The sequence below is a fragment of the Crocodylus siamensis genome, chromosome 3, assembly GCF_052110815.1.
Source record: "Crocodylus siamensis isolate JL-2025a chromosome 3, ASM5211081v1, whole genome shotgun sequence".
Taxonomy (NCBI): Eukaryota; Metazoa; Chordata; order Crocodylia; family Crocodylidae; genus Crocodylus; species Crocodylus siamensis.
Window position 1 is genome coordinate 35,437,757 of NC_143397.1, and position 17,166 is coordinate 35,454,922.

At 45.4% G+C, this 17,166-nt stretch overlaps 1 protein-coding gene across 3 annotated transcripts in view; it reads right to left on the reverse strand.

Annotated features, from left to right (window-relative positions):
• The window catches only part of ARHGEF28 (Rho guanine nucleotide exchange factor 28), a 227,931-nt gene that overhangs the window by 160,267 nt on the left and 50,498 nt on the right, over window positions 1–17,166 (reverse strand). For all 3 annotated transcript variants that reach the window (XM_090038115.1, XM_090038114.1, XM_090038116.1), the window contains 2 exons: window positions 11,532–11,679; window positions 2,197–2,490 (listed from right to left, as the gene is read on the reverse strand). In XM_090038115.1, coding sequence (XP_089894241.1) covers window positions 2,197–2,490; window positions 11,532–11,679 — 442 coding nt within the window. The remainder of the gene's footprint in view (window positions 1–2,196; window positions 2,491–11,531; window positions 11,680–17,166) is intronic.

Here is a 17,166-nt window from a genome sequence, read left to right on the forward strand (position 1 = left end):
AGGCCCCCAAGCTCCCCACTCAGTCCCTCTCTCTTCTGGCTTCCACTTCCTGCTCCCACACCAGCAATGCATTGCACTGAGGAAGCCCATAGCCAGGAACCTATGGCTGAAGCCCACACGCACTGTGCAATAGGGAGGGTGGGGGAGAGGTGCTCATGCAACATTGCAGCCTGGGGCTCACACTGGTGCATCCTGTGCAGTGTACAGCCCTAAACTGCTTAGAAGTTAGACAGCCCTGCTGTACATGGTGAGACTTCCAACAGATATTCAAGGGACATTGACCAGTTATTGGCCATTAGCAAATGGCTAAGGCAGTATCATGTGTTACGTGGAAAACCTTAAAAAGGAAAACACCCACACAAGATAAGTAGCAATGCAACATGGGGTACAGAGTGATCCAATAATTCAAACAAACTTCTTGCCCCATACTGCACAGAGTTGGTGCACATGTTCCTGCTTTTCTACTGTGTTTAAGTTCTGACAGGATAAAATACTGTGGAAAACAAAAGAAAAAGATGCAACAACAAAAGTAAACCAAAGTCATTTAAAACTCTTTGTGGAGGAGAGGATGATATGGAATACTGAGAAGAAAAGGATAATTTTGAAACAAAACTAAAGTACAATAAATAACAAAATGAAAATAAATATTCCCATAATATTTTAATGAAAGGGGATATTTCCACAGGAGTGTCTAGAACTGGCCTAAAATGTCATAGTATTCCCTTCAACTAAATAAACAAAAGAGCTATAATAGAAACAACCAAAGCTGCAGTAACATAGTGTAAGCAGGTACCTGAAGACTCAACACAGCTCAGCCTGATCAGCAGGAATCTTGGTTTTCTCCATTAAAAAAAAAAAAAAAATCCCCAAATTTCAGTTTAAAAAAAATAACCCAGAATCCACATTTTTCCATGATTAAAATGAAACATCATGAATATAGAGTGAGATATATAGTGGTGTTTCATTTTAATCATGGAAAAACATGGATTTTGGGCTACTTTTTTAAAACTGAAAATTGGGGGTGTTTTTAAAATCAGAGAAAACCAGGATCCCTGCTGATCATTAACAACAGATATTACACACATGCTCCACTGAGAACCCCACCTCCTCTGCAAAAAGGTAAGTCCTGTAGTAAATAAGTTAGTCTCTTTAATGGAGTGCCACTTAATTCACAAAAATTAGAGGGCTACCTCAAGTCTAACAAGAGGTGCCTTGAGCCTACAAAGATTGAGAACCACTGATGTAGAGACATATTAGAATTAGAAAAAATCTGAAAAAGTTTCCATCCCAGAAGTAAAATAAAACAGAAGTGGAACTTGGGTTTGGGTCCCCAGATTTTGGAATGAATCTCTGTTCCAGCTTTATTTCATGTGGCTCACCTGCAATAACATTTTAAACAATGTCAAAATTCATTGCAAAACAAAACTCAACCAAAGCAAAACTCAACCAAAAATGCCAGAATTTTGGGTTTGTAACAAAACCTAAAACTAGGCAAATATAATCTAATACAAAAGTTGTAGTAACAACCCTCAAAGTAAAGGATCATGCATATGTTTCATTCTATGTCTTCTACACAAGAAGCCAACCACTAAAATCCACCAGCTATGCTTTTCAGGTACATTATGTAGCACGATGCATTCTTAATGAGCCTGTCTGCTATAATATGTCCAAGAAATATATTTAAAACATGCTTTTTCAAGGAGTTAGTAAAGTCTTAAACCATTAATGTTGCCAATACCATGATAAACTATATGCATAGTAACTAGTTAGAAATCCTGTACTGCAACATTCTCGGGACTGTTTTGTAAAAACATTTATTTTTATTGTCTCCTTTTGTTTGTATTACTTTTTTAAAAAGAGATCTCATCTATTTGGAGTCAAGATAGAGATACTTCATTATTATAAAACTTTGTTTTGGTTACGAGCCAAATCCTTCATCAGTTTTAGACAAGTTCTACTCATAAATAAGAGCTAAGTTTCCAGTGAGATGCAAGATACAGAAATTGTTTTTAGTGAATGAATTGCAAATATTAATGCTTTGTGTTACTACAGGCATGGATTAAACCTTGATTTTCCTGTTCTAAAACACTTTTTCCAATCATAACAGTAAAATGAATCATAGGGATTTTGAATCTTAAGAAATGCACTATACTCTACTTTAAACAGTTCAAAGCTTTTCAATGAAAACAAACTTACCATCTTTTGAACAGTTTCCAAGGATGTTCCAATTATTTGGTAACTCTTCATGTGCTATAGCCAATGTCATATCATGATCCAGTGACTGAAAATCTTCCACTGTTAGTCCAAAAGTATTAAGTAGTGTCTGGTGACTAACAGAAGTGATACAGTCAACACGGCTAACCAGAAAACGTGACAACTTGCAAGGCAGATTCTCTCTGTAAGTAACAGAACAGCTGCCCAAGATCACAGGTGAATATCCTTCTGTGTACATGAACACAGAGACCAGAACTGCTTCTTGGTATCCATGGCCTGAAACATAATGTAGATTAATCACTAACATAATAACTATGTTCATAAAACATGGATTTTTTTCCTAAGAAATACTGTGAAAATGTATCTGAAGTCACATGACTTTATTCTCCTCTAGTTAAATTAAAGGGAGTTTGTCAAGTACTTATGATGAGCAATTTTACATGTTTATACTGTACTGTTAACAAATGTTCTATATTGTTAACATCGGTCCTGCCAATTATATTAACTTACTTCGTTTGAAACCAGGCTTTCTCATTGTGGAAGTTTTAACAGAGGTTTGAAAAAAATTTTTTTTTTTAAATAAAATAACCGTGTCAAGATTACACGCTCCAAGTCAAAATTGTGAGGAAGCTGGGGCTTTTCATCACTTGCAGCAATCTAAATGCAGAAGAGGAGAAGTAAAAGGATACTTAACATGATCTAAATCTAAAAATTTCCCTGCAAGTTTTTGTTTTGTCCACCTCTGCAGGGTATTCAACAGTCATTAGCAGGACTGAGGGGGGAAAAGGCAAATACTCATTGGCAGCACATGTCCAAACCTGGAGAACTGACCCCAGAGCACACATCTCAATGGTCAGCCACAGCTAATATTTGTATCCTTGCACCACCCTGGACATCTGCTAGGTTGCAGCCTGTAAATGCATGAAGAGAATGAGGGCATTGAATAGACATGGCAACAGGTGCTGAGCCAGGGAAATGTAGCCTTCCTTGATCTAGAGCTGGTACAGATTGCAGGCAGCTCAGTGGCTTTTACTTCTATCCCTCCTTTGCCCCACCCCAAAGTAGGATCAGCTTTTTAACTGAGTTATCACCAGGAATCTGGGTTTCTGCTCGCCAAGGAAAAATGCAGATTTTCTCCTTTTAAGAAGAAAAGCAGATTTTCTCCTTGAAAGGAGAAAAACATGGGAAATGGCAGGTTTCCCTTTGGAGGCAGATAGTTCCTGAGGGTGATCAAGCAAGCGGCACCATGTGCATGTGTGGGGGGGGAGGGACTGAGGCCCCCATAGGGAGGGAGGGAGAGGGAGCTGGGCAGAGCTGAGGGTACTCCCCAGCTGGGGCAGTGCATGAGGCCCAGGGGCAGGGCAGGAATGCATGACCGCACGGCCCAGGCAGGGAGTGGCATGGAGCTGTGGGTAGCTTGCCGGGGGGGGGCAGGGACTGGTTCCCCGCCACCAATCGCAACTCCCAAGGGGGCATGAAGAGCATAGAAGGGGGTGGCGGGGGAGTAGCTGGCTCCCTGCTGGTGAGCACAATTCCCATGGGAGCAAGGGGGACATGTGACCCCCAGATTTGTGCATGGGGAGGGGTGGTTGTGGGCTCCCTGCCATGCTGTATTCCCCCTGGAGGCCTCCACAGCCCAGCGGGCAGGACCCGGAGCAGCAGGGCGAAGCAGGGCATGGAGGCTTGGTGCCACCACCTAGAGCCCCAGTCCACCATCGCAAGCCACCCCCTGTCCACCCAGCAGGAGCTGGGGGTGTTGGGGGCACAACTCCACCCTCTGCCCTGCTGTTGCCAGGTGGGCAGGGGGCACCTTAGCATGGTAGCATGGGGCTCCTGCCAGCAGCAGCACGAAGTCCCTCCACCCTGGTCTGCCCTGTTATGCTGGGTCTGGCCCGTGGGGGAGGGGGAGCCAGGCTTCACGCTCCACTCTGGCTGCAGCAGCTGCCACCTCCCACAGGCAACAGATAGGGCTCAGGTGCTGCAGGTCCTGGTCCCTGGTTCCACAGCCTTGGCAGCCTGGGGGGGGGGGGCAGGGGCTGGGGGCTGCAGGTAGCAAGTAAGGGGCACCAGGTGGGGTGGGAGGCTGCAAGTTGGGAGTGAGGGGCACCAGCACATCCAGGCTGCTCAGTGACACAAGGAAGCAGGGGGAGGAGAGGCCTGCATCCTGGTGAGCAAAGGGGCAGGGGGAGCTCTGATTTTCTAATGTAAAAAAAATCCAAAGTCAAATGCCAAAATATACAGGTATTTAGAATTTTTTAAAATTATAATGATTAAAGCACTGGTAGGTTTCCAAATTGCTTTAAAATTGTAAATATTTTAATAAAACATTGTGTTCAACTGATACCAATCTTATATATATATATATATCTGACATTAGGGCTGATAAACTACTAAAAAATATGATCACAATTACTTGTGCAATTAAAAAACTTAGGTCACAACTAATCATGATTTTAATTGCACAGCTAAAAATTCAAAATTATGGGCAGAAAACCTCAAAATTATGCAAAAATATGCAGGTACCTTGTATGGTTGGGGTGCGGGTGTGGGGGCTGTGTGTGAAGGAATTTGTGACGGTGGAGGGGGCTATAGGTATGTGTGTGTGGGGTCTGGTGCATAGTGGAGGGTCCCCACATGCCCTGGAAGGATGCAGGGTACTGTGCATCAGGAGTGAGGGACAGCAGCAGGGCTGGGGGGCTGTGGTTTGGGAGTGAGGAAGAGCAGGGCACAGGCACATAATAACAGGCACCTTCCCCACAGGTGTCTTCTTTTTTTAAACTGGAAATATGGTAAACCCTACAGGAACGCAGCCACTGGTGTGTAGAGCAGCACCTGACAGGTAAGTCTGTAGAGGGGAAGGGTCGGAGTGGGGGGTGGCCAATCAAGACCCCCTCAGTGAAGGAAGGAGTGGGGCAGGGGTTCGGGTGAATGTGAGAAGTTGTGTGGGAGGAGTCATGGGCGGCTCCCCACCACTGAGCATACTCTCAGGGGAAGCATGGGGGGTACATGGCCCTCAGAGTTCTGCATGGGGTGGAGGCGGGCTGCCCACTGTGGGCTGGGACACTGCACCCAGCTGCCTTTGTCCCAGAAGCCACGTGATGCTATGCTGTTCCTCCCACTGCAGCCAGCGTGGCTCCTGGGGCAAAGGCAGAAGGGTGAAGAGCCCCAGCCCATAATAGGGAGTCCACCAACGCCCTGTGCACAAATCCAGGGGGCACATGCCTCCCATGCCTCCCCCAGGGGTGTGTGGAACACAGGAGAGCCATGCCCCCTCTCTCACACCCCTGAATGAGCTGCCCACAGCTCCATCCCACAACCTACCCCAGCCCTTGGGCCACATTTGCCACAGCCCCCGCTCCACTCCTTTCCTCACCGTGTGGCCTTGATCTGACCCCCTGCCCTTTCCCCGCCCCACAGACTTACCTGCTGGGCACTGGTGTACATGCTGTCACGCTGTGGGTATCAGTGTTGCCTCCCCCCCACCTTCATGCTGCAGCAGCTTAGAGCCCACATACGGACTGCCTTGCAGCTCCTCTGCACTGTCACTGCTGCCCTGCTGGGCAGTCCAGAGGCAGAGGTGATGGCAGCAAAGCAGAGCCCAGGTGCGGGCTCTAAAACTATGTGTACAATTAACAAGTTAAAAAAAATTAATGCAAAAACCAATTAATGCATAAATAACACACATGAACGGCAATTAATTGACAGCCCTAATATACATCTGTATTAGACACACACACATGCTTGCGTGCGTGTATGTATGTATCCCATACATACATATACACACCTGCATACATATCTATATTTCATAGATTTCATAGACATTAGGACTGAAAGGGACCTCGTAAGATCATCAGGTCCAACCCCCTGCTCAAGGGGCAGGAAGTCAGCTAGGCTCAAAGGATCCCAGCAAGATAAACATCCCAGTGTTTCTTGAAAGTGTCCAGAGTAGGTGCTTGCACCACTTCCAGCAGAAGTCTGTTCTAGGCCTTCGGGGCTCGGACAGTAAAGTTTTTTGTTATCTCCAGCCCAAAATGGTCTTGCAGGAGTTTGTGACCATTGAACCCTGTCATCCCCTGGGGTGCTCTAGTGAACAGGTGTTCACCCAGATCCTGATTTTAAACAGAGAAAACTAAGATGCCTGCTTATCACTGAACACTGAAGCAGTTTCTTGAGGAGGAAGCAAGAAAAATGATGGTAGTGCAGCAAGTGGTTCCTGAAAAATTTGGAATAGGAGCACTGGATTATTTATTTAATGTGGGTTCTGTATCCGCTAACATTCCCAGAAGTTTTTGAGAAATGTGTTTCCATTACTGAAACCACACTTTCGGCTTTGACTTAAAGAAAAATACAAAGTTCCTAATTTACAGCTAGATTGTCAAAGAAGCCCATAGGTAGCTGCCTAAACCTCCAAGACCAGCGTTCTCCAACCTTTTTACAGTGAAGGTCACTTTTTGGAAGTAAATGGCACCCCAGGTTCTACTATGCTGGGTCCCAATCCCACTTCTGTGCTGCGGCTGCACTGAGCCACGCCTGCCCAGCAGCCAGTCAAAAGTGGCATCGGGCCCTGACCCAGCAGGGTCTGGGACTCTCCATGGTCCAGGAGCATGTGTGGGGGGGTGGTTCCCGCCAGTGTCCATTCTCCTCCCCCACCTGTGCTCTGAGTGCAGCAGGCAGCCCAAAGCAGCAGCTGCCTCATCCCAAGCACAGGGAGATCCTTGAGGCCTCTACCGGGCTGCACCCAGCAGCAGGAGCCCCCTACACACACACTGCTGAACTGCAGAGAGTAACAGACTGGGCAAGGCCGGGTCCTGACACCACATGTGTCCAGCTGCCTGGTAGGCACAGCTCAGCACAGCAGTGGCACAGAAGTGGGATAGGTTTGGGAAGATCTGGTTGTCCAGGGGCACATGGGGGGGCTCCTGCCACTGGGCGCAGCTCAGCGGAGGCCCCAGGGGCCTGTCCTACCCCGATCTGTGCCTGAGACAAGGCAGCTGCTGCTGGAGCAAAGGTAGGGAAGGGGAATGGACCCCCAGGGCCTCCACCAGACTGCACCCAGCAGTGGGATCCCCTCCCACATGCCCCTGCACAACCAGATTTTCCCAGACCCAGCTAGGCCAGGGCCACCCCCATGCAAGTCCCTGCTTCTTAGGTGAGCTGCGCCTGCACATGGCCAGCTTGCAGCGGGGCTTGAGGTGCAGTGATAGCTGCCTCTGCCACCTCTACCCTGCAAAGATGGGAGGAGACCCCCACACCCCTGAAGAAGCTCCCCAGGCTCCAATCCTACTACCACCCAGCCGGACTGGGGCCTCCCACTTACCTTTCCCTGTGCCTGGACAGGCTGCACAGTAGTCAGTCACTCACTGAAGGAGCCTCAATCTGGTCCCTGCGCCTTCCATCCCTCACAGATTGACCTGCTGGGGCCGCGGGGGGGGGGGAAGGGGGAGAGGCAGGTGTGCATACATGCACATGCCCAGTTCTCTCCTCCCCCAGCCCAGGATCAACCAAGAGAGGCTCTGGGATACACCTGTCGATCAGGATCAACGAGTTGGTGACCACTGTCCTAGACGCCTACCTCCTTTAGGCTTCTTTGACAACCCCAGCCTTCCTTACAAAGTTGCAACAGTGGATCTGGTGTGGGGGGCAGCAGCGTAGACACACACCCCTTTCAGCAGATGACACTGTGGGAGCAGCAGTAGCAACAAGGGACTCTTTTTTAGTCCCCCAACAATTTCACCCCTTCCCCTCAATGTGCAGCAGCACCTTCCCTCCCATCACCTCCCCGCAGTCTCCCCTGGCTACTGATGCTGCTATCCCCAACTGCCCAGGGACAGAGGCAAGGGTTGGAGACAGAGGCACTCTAGCTGGGCTCCACAGAGACCCACGTTCAGATAGGGACTGCAGCAGCAGTGGGTGGGTTCCCCTTCCCTGCCAAGTCCCTCCCCAGTGTTTCCTGCCAGCCAAGAAGCAGGCACAAGGGAAGGGAACCCACCCCCTGCCACTGCCATCTCTGGCAGAGCCTGGCTCCTTGTGCAGCCTGGCTGGAGTGGAGCAGGAGCAATTCTGGACCCTTTCCTTTCCCAATCCCACTCCCAAGTCAACTGTGGATAGCAGGAACAGCAGCAGTGGCAGGCAGGGGAAAGGGGAAATGGGAGGGAAAGGGACATGCTGCAGAGGATGGAGAGGAAGGGAGAAGCAAAGATTCTTACCCAACTGAGGGACTTAAAAAAAAAAAAATCCCTGGCTGCTTCTCTGGCAGCATGGTCTGCCTGCCCTGGTGGAGTGTGGAGAGGTTAAGAGCAGGGCTGTAGCCACCCATGCACTGTCCCTCTCCCTCATCCTCCTTTACAAAATCCCAGACCCACCCAGGCAAAGATAGGTATTTATATGTGATCGGACATAATGCTGACTCAGAAATGCAAGCTTTTCTTGGGCATCTCAGTGGAGTGCTAACTACTAAACCTACCAATGATACTAAAAAAACCCCAAAACAATGCAAATCCAAAATTCTACATAAAATTGTTACAGCTGTAAACATAAATTGGGTAAGTGTACCCACAAATGGTTAACCAAAGAACAAGAAAAGCAGCAATGTTTAAAATGATCTGTATCATTACATTTTGAATTTAGTTACTCCATGAAAGTTGTATTCTAAACTCAGTCTTCGTTTTACTCTCTCATTGCCTTCAGAGTGGCTTCAGGTAGCTACTTCACTGTTGTCTTGTTTTTATCCCTAGCCCACAAAAAATAATTTAGCATGTGATTTCATTCCTCTACAACCACAGCACCCTGGAGTGCCTTGAGATCTTTTCAAGGGTGCCATAGGATGCCATTCAATTTTAGCACTTTTAAGTTTGCAAGTATGATTTACAAGATAGCCCCAGAGATATCAAATAGGAATTCACAGCATTAGTACATTCTGACATGTTGTGGTCTTTTTGAGTACTCTGTGACAAAAAAAAAAATGTTCTATTATTTTTCTGTGATCGAAAAAATGTGTGAAAACTAAGAGCTGGCATTTTCCCAGGGGTGTCTCAACTAGCACTACATTTTCTACAGTTCTAGTATCTTACCATTTAAGGAATTAAAGAAATCACAAAACAGCACAGAATGTCTCTATCAATTGACTCTTTTCAAAATCTGTATCTCTTCTACTAATTCCATAATAAAACAGAAACAAGTAACAAACAGATCCCACTGTATAGGTACATCCCATTTATATATCTCCCATTTACCCACACAAATGAAAGTCACAAATTGCATAATAAACAAAACAATCCATTTCAGCTCAGGGAACAATGCCTTGCTAAACCAGTAAGCTGGATATTAAACAAGTTCAAATTCACTCCATTCATTGTGAAGCACCAGTATCAGATGTTTTCATCCCACCCTCCTTCCACATAGGGCACTTAAACAAGTTATATTGTTGGTGCAATTAGGTCTCTGAATGCACTCTACAGCGAAATAACACATGCACAGTTGCACAGCGCTTTTAAAATGGCCAATCGTGCAAAAAATTAACCTTTGATAAATCAGACATTAGCTGAAGGTGCTATAGAGCAGAGCTGCTCATGGAACCTGTGTTCATAGATTTCATAGACATTAGGGCTGAAAAGGACCTCAGAAGATCATCGAGTCCAGCCCCCAAAGGGCAGGAAGTCAGCTGGGGTCATAGGATCCCAGCAAGATAAGCATCCAATTTGCTCTTGAAGGTGTTCCCTCAAGGGTTAATTTTTCTTATCTTTGCAGGGCTGCCAGCAGAGGATGGGGGGGAGGAAGCAGCACAGCTGCTAGCTGGGCCTTGCCTGGCAAGGGGGTCGGGGTGGAAGGGAGCCCTCCTGACATGAGACTCCCCTCCTCTGCCATCACCCCAGCTACCCTGGCTGGGGTACTGGGGAGAGCTGGGCCAGACCTGCGAAGCAAAGCAGCTCCATTCCACCCTGCCACACCCCCTCCCCCAGCTCCACCCAGGGAAAGTCCAGCAGACAGCTGTGTGCTGCTCCCTACCCCTCCCTCCACTGCTGAAAGCCCAGTGGAAGAGGGGGGCTGGTGCTGAGGGGAGTGGGGGAGGTGCTAGAGAGGGGCAGTTCAGCAGTCTCCTCAGAGGCTGCTGGAGTGCCCCTGCCTGCTGGCCACAGCCAGTGCAGTCAGGCTCAAGCCCCACCTGTTATTGCCCATGAGGGGCTCTGACTCATGGTGCTTTGTGTAAAGTGCCATGAGTTAGAAAGCAGCCCTTAAACATTTGTAGGCACCCACAGACCATCAGCTTAGGCAGCATTCCAAATACCACATGCAAACATCTTAGGCTGATAATTTCCTCCTCCTTGGCAGGTTAAATTAGCCTTTGCAGAAGTCCACACTGCTGTATCTGGACTGCTTCCTGTACCCTAGCTAGTCTGCTTCTCTATATACCACACTTTAGGTCTCCAATACAGACACAGTCTCCAAGATGTCAATGTTACACTCTACTGGAAGCGTGGGAGACAGGATAAGGTAAGCAGTTTGGCAATGCAGATATTATCACTGATGTTAATTGTGTTGATTATAAAGAAGATAAATATTAAGGGGCATCTAAGAGCTATTTGATCTTACATGCAACTCCTAAGCATTTGAATCTATTGCTCTGATAGGCAGACACCAAGAGCTCCATATATCTTTCATTTTCTTGCCTGTATTTTTCTGATTTTTTCCCAGATCAACAAGGCTCTGCACATTCATGCATGCCTATTGCCTAAAATGTCAAAAATAGATAAAGTGGTATCCAAAATGTCTATGATACAAACAGAATACAATGGAAATATGCCACCAACTTGAGTGCAGGGCCTTGCAAGTTAGTCTGACTACTGCCTCCAACCTCAGAATGTCAAGGCATGCTTAGGTAAAAATATGTTGGCTTGTTTTATAGAAATCATTGAGACTTAACCATTTTGCAGACTGGTGCATCTCAATGTTTGCAAATACAAGGAAGTCCAGTCTGTAACCCATCACAACAATGCACCATCTGACTGTCTTGCGCTATAAAAAGTAGAAGACAGTAGAACCGAAACTAATTAGTCAATTCACCCTGCATCCCACTAATCCATCTCTCAATCCCAATATTATTTCCTATAATAAAAACCTAATAAGAAACAGAACCATGTCAAAATATCAGACAAGAATCAAGGTTGTTTGCTGACGTATTTTATTGTACTGACTTCAGTATATAGTTAGGAGAGAAGTAAAAAAAGCTTTAAGGCACAAAGCACCCTAACTGCATGTAGGATCCTCAAAGGCAGTAGTGCATAGAAAAGAGAAAAAAATGCAACATCAGCAAGACTCACCTGGAATCATGGACTGAAGCACATTATTACTAAGTCGTTCTGCAAACATTACATGTCTCTGAGTGGATCCATTGTAAACAAAGTAAAATTCAGCATCTTCTGGGAGGTAAATATCTTTATCAAAATTTGCATACACAGTCATCTGTCCCTGAAAAATGAATATAGGTTTGTATACATCTAAAAGATTATCTTTAAACAAGCCTATTAAATATATTTTCAGATTTTAAAAAGGTTCACTAGTTTCACTGGTTATCTTAATGTTGCACCATACAGTAATTCAAATGTAAATCTGCTATTAGCCACAAAAAGCAAATATATTTTAAAACTGTGGTAGGTATATCAAAATAGTTCAATCAAATATACCATTATTTTGACTAATCCTGGTCATCCCAATCCATAGCCATAAAAGAAACTCAGACTTTTGACTAAGAACAAACAATTGTGTCAAAATGAGCAAACCAACCAACTAGGGTATTTCAATAGACCTATCTATCAATTTAAAATGTTAAATGATCCCATCTGTAAAATATAATTTATTTCTTAAAATTTAAGACTTTTTTTGATGAACACACAAGCAAAATCCTCCTGATTGTGCAAGGTTGATGAAATAGTAGTTCCCAGAGATATCTGTCCTATGTTTTATAATCAATAGAAAGTAGCAAGCCAAGAAAAATCCACTATACAATAGCTTCAAAAAGCACAGGAAAGGGATCTGAAAAGCAGCAAACAATAACAAATGTCTCACATGTCTAAGGGAGGAAATTTAGATGAAGTTGCATTTCCTAAAAGGGAAGAACAGCTTGCTCCACTAGAGTTCCTGGTTCCTATGGTTACTCTAAATAAGCCAACAGAATTGTCCCCACCACATCTGTTTGAATTGTTATCTTACAAAAAATAAATTGCATAAAAACTTAACAACCTACCCCACTTAAAGGCTACCTAATCTGTGTCCACTCAAAACAGTTACTGTAGTACAGTTCTCCATGAACAAATGGGATTGTGACCATTTACACCAAAAAAAACAACAAAATATTACATACAATTTTTGTAGCTGAAAAATGTGCTTTAAATACTTGCTCATATCCCTATGAGCATAACTCCCCACTTCAGGCTTCTTTCTTCTTTGATCTTTGGTCTTCTCCAGTGCCTCAGATGGCTGCAGCCAGAATCTAACACACTCATGGTGCCAGGCCTTTGACCAGAGGAAATTTCTCTCCTCTTAACTTGTCTGAATCCAGGGCTTAGTTTTCCTTCTCTCTGGAAATGGCTCCTACCAGTTGAGACTATTCAAATGATTCAAAACAAAACCAGGCCTATTGGGGTGCTTGTATACATGCACAGAGCCTGCCACATCCAAGCTTCCCCAAGCCCACCTGGGCTTCCAGCGCCCCATGCACCATTCCCACTGCCTTCTCCAGCCACCAGCACACCCAACTGCCCACTTTCCACCTCCCCACACTGCCTCAAGGGCAAGCCAGCTTGTTCCTGGGCAGTCCCAGGTGGTAGGGATAGTGCACAGGGTGCTGGAAGCCCTAGTGGGCTCAGGGAAGAGTTGGATCTGGTCAGGTGCTGCCTCTGACCTGGGGCAGCACCCTGCCCACTAGCAGCATACCACTGCAGAAGGAAGGACCAGCCCCCCCACCCCTAGCTGAGGGTCTGCTCAGCCTGCCAGCAGCTCACCCCCAAGCAGTGGGACATGTGGGCAGGCTCCACCCAAAAAAAGTATTGGGCCACTCGCCACTTCTGCCTTCAGCAGGTGCCTGCTGAAGGCAGAAATGGCAAGGGGGTGAGCTGCCTGGGGGCTGAGTGGCTCCTGAGCTGTCCGGGGCCTCAGTCCTTCCCTCTGGGGCAGCGGTGCCCCCCCAGGGCCACCTGTGAGCTGGGTGCTGCTCTAGCTTGGAGGCAACACCCAGCCAGATCCAACTCTTCCCTGAGCACAGTCATTGGAATCCCACCAGGTACTGCTCCCCGAGCAAGCTTGGGGAGCAGCTGGATCAAGCTGTGTGCTGCCTCTGAGCTGGGGCAGCATGTGGCCCGCTAGCAGCCTGTCCAGCCAGCCACAAAGGGTACCGCTGCTGCAAAGGGAAGGACCAGGGTCCCATGCAGCTCGGGGGCCACTCAGCTCACCAGCAGCTCACCCTCCAGCCACAAGCAGGCTCGGGGTCCAAAAAAAAAAATAAAATCAGCCTCCTCACCATAATGTGACAGAAAATTGAAAAACCCACTCTCTCAATTTGGGGGTATAAAGTAAAACCCTGAGTACTATACCCCCATCACGTGTACAAGTGCCCATAGATATTAAATAAACCTAAAGGTTTTATTGTTTGTTTGTTTTTAATCTGAATCAAGTAATCTCAGACTATACAAAATCTTGTTCAGACAGGATGGCACTCTAAATTCTCACATCTGGTTAAACATCTGGTTATTTGTCTGTTTAAAATAAAATCACCCATGTTACCATTTTAGCCCCAGCCCCAACTTTGTGATTAGTCTTGAAGAAAGGAGCTAGACTAGTCCCTGCTGTACCCTAAAGCATACTTTTATATTAGCAGCCTGGAATAAAAGGGATATTGTATAACTATATTTCCAGCCTTACAAACCTACTCTCTTTTATAAATTAAGCTCCTATTGTGGCCGCTGACTAATATTGCTCTTTTCGTTATAAAAGAAATTTAGGCTAAAGAAAGGCTGTCACAAACAACACTAATCATATTGTTTGAACCTAAGAACAGAGAGATGTTCCACAACTACTCACCAAAATAACAAGGGAAGAAGGAAAAAAGAAAGAGAAGACAGAAAATGGATAAAGGCCAAGATTGATTTTTCACAACCTGTGCCTTACAGAGCTACAAAGGAAGAAACCACTAACAGTGTAAGGAAAGATTTTATAAGAGGAAGGCATCTTGGCAGCTATATTATATCTAGCAAAACATTCATATGATTCATTCGGAAAATCCAGCATGTTCCAATAAGAGGACTCCATTATACGTTACCAGAGAAACTTCAAAATAACAGAGACTGTGATCCTTGAGAGGGATTTGAAGCTGGAAGTTTTGCCAGTCAGAGATCACCAAAAATGCCCCAAATTCAGGTATTTATACACAAAGGCCAAATTCCTACCATCATCACTAGATCCTCTCAAGTCCTTTCACAGCCAGAGTCTTGCTTCATGTCTTCCTTCTCAGATCACAAAAGTCCTCTTCTCTGTTTGTATTACTAGAACCCACATCTACCTTGGTAATTTGTTCCTAGATCACAATAAATACCTTTTTATAGTCCCAGTGCACATTCTCTTCCCAACTCATTCTACCCAAAATACTGCTGCTGCAACCATCTTATTGCCCAGTCTAAACATCTTTTAAATCTATGTCACTTACTACAAGGTCTCTGAACCCACCTTCAAGCTCTACAAAATCATGTTTTCTCTCTATTTCTGTTTCTCTCTCATTCCTTGCTGCTCCTTTGGACACATCTACTCTTGCCTTTGCACATTCTATCATGCAATATGTTCCATGGCCAAGGTAGCTTTCCACTTCTTGGATGCATCTATGCAAGACAATTATGCAACTCTGCAGTAAGTGAACAGAAGATTCCATTTACTGCTCCACAGTAAAGCATCACCAGTCTACACATGCGGAGCTGTTAGGCTGTAGTTTACTCTGCCATAGGTTAGTACTGCCAGATAGAAGTATTCTCCAATGGTGGAGTTATTTATTCCACCACAACACAAGTGTAAACACTGACATGGCTGGCTAGAGCATGAGGGTGTTTCATTGCGGAGGTTGCCTACCAGCTAGCCCCACACAGAAGCACCCTTGTGCCCTAGTCAGGCCCTCCGCAGCACACTGAGCTGGGTCAGAGCCCCCTCAGGTTGGCAGGCTGATCCCCAGGAACTTCCTGCCAGCCAGGGCTGCACTGCCCTGGCTCACTGTGCTGCAGTTCTGGGTACACATGTAAACACTGCACCCAAGATCGATATACTCCAGTGCAAACGGCACCAGAGTTTATTGTGTTGCATTAATATTCACATGTACATGCACCCCTTGTCTACCAAATGCCAACTTTCCTACTGATTCCATAGAAGACTGACTACTCCTGCTTTCATCTGAGCTATATTATTCTGTTAAACAGAAGACTCGCCAGGTTAGAAATCTTAGACTGAGTTTTATCTATTTTATTTAGATAACTAACAGTTTCTTGATTTAGTACAAGCTATTTGTGTACAAGACCAAGGGTGGATCTGGGGCAGTGGTACAGTTGCGCCCCCTTTGACTCTGGTTCCACTCCAACTTTAAAACCAACAGTCTGGGAGGGGCAGTAGCGTTTCTATTCAGGCAATGCTGCTTCATCAACTGTTAACTGAAGACCTGAACAGATGGAGGTTTAAGAGGCTTAAAAGTCATAAACTGTTTTTATGCAAAGTCCACAAGCTCCTGGGAGAGACTGGGGACACTGATCCAAAACTTTGGGCAGCAACAGAGTGGGCCAACTGCTGGGAAGGTCAGACTTATTCCTACAGTGTTTTATTCCAACACCAAACAAGTCCGTCACTGGGCATGACCTTGACAGAGAAGCATGGGTCAAGCTGAGCAGATTGAGATATGGATACAGACACTTCAAAACAACACTTTACAAGATGAACATCTTGGACAGCAGCCTGTGTGAATGTGGTGTCCAAAAAACAGCATGGCACCTAATCAAAAGTTGCAATCATTATCAATGCCCAGACAGGGTAGCTGGAACCTGCATATTGCGCAATAATACTAGACATTGTCTCATAGATTCGGAAATTGATATTTGACACCATATGAGACAGAGAGAAAGAGAGCACACGCAAGAATGTGAGAGCGAGCATGCTGAGAGAGTCAATTGGCTTCATGGCTCATCATCTCCCTGATTCTCCACTCTACAGAGGTTCTCTCCAGTCCACACGTTAGTGACCTTCTATCCTTTTTAATGGTTTTGTTATTTCACTATTCAAACTATCCTTTCTTCTGCAAGTTTGATGGTTGATAGCTATTCCTGGTAATGTCTCTCTTCTATTTCACAGCCTTGAAAACTGTTTTTAGCTCTAGCTAAAACCTGAACTCAGGTATGGTAATATTAACTCCGCTGTAGAAATGATTGAGGGTGAAGTATTGGAGGTACTATCAAGACTTCCAGGAAGAAGAGATTTTGTATTACGAATAAGATACATACATTTAACTATAATTCCTAGAGGACTAATGACACATAAGTTTTGATGGTTTTTCACTATTTTTTACTTAGCTTTTTGTTATTTTAAACTTTATATATAAATCCAGCAAATTAGTGCACGTTCCAATGGCTTGTTTTGTTTTGACCTTAAGCTGAATACTACAATGCTAGTCCCCTAGCATATTAATAAAACAACTAGTTTCTCTTTAATTGGAGAAAAATGTGTGTTTTGTTATTTGTGACACTGTGCCACAAAATCTATACTCCTCTTTTCAAAATCCTAGATCCGCCCATGTATAAGGCTGATTCTACTTGATGTGAAGTAATAGCTAGATATCTGTCACAAAGTTGGTAGCTGTAGTAGGACACTAAGGTACCTGCTACTCTCAGAGCAGAGGCAGGAACCCAGGTGCCAGTTGCCATGACACCTGGTTAAAGA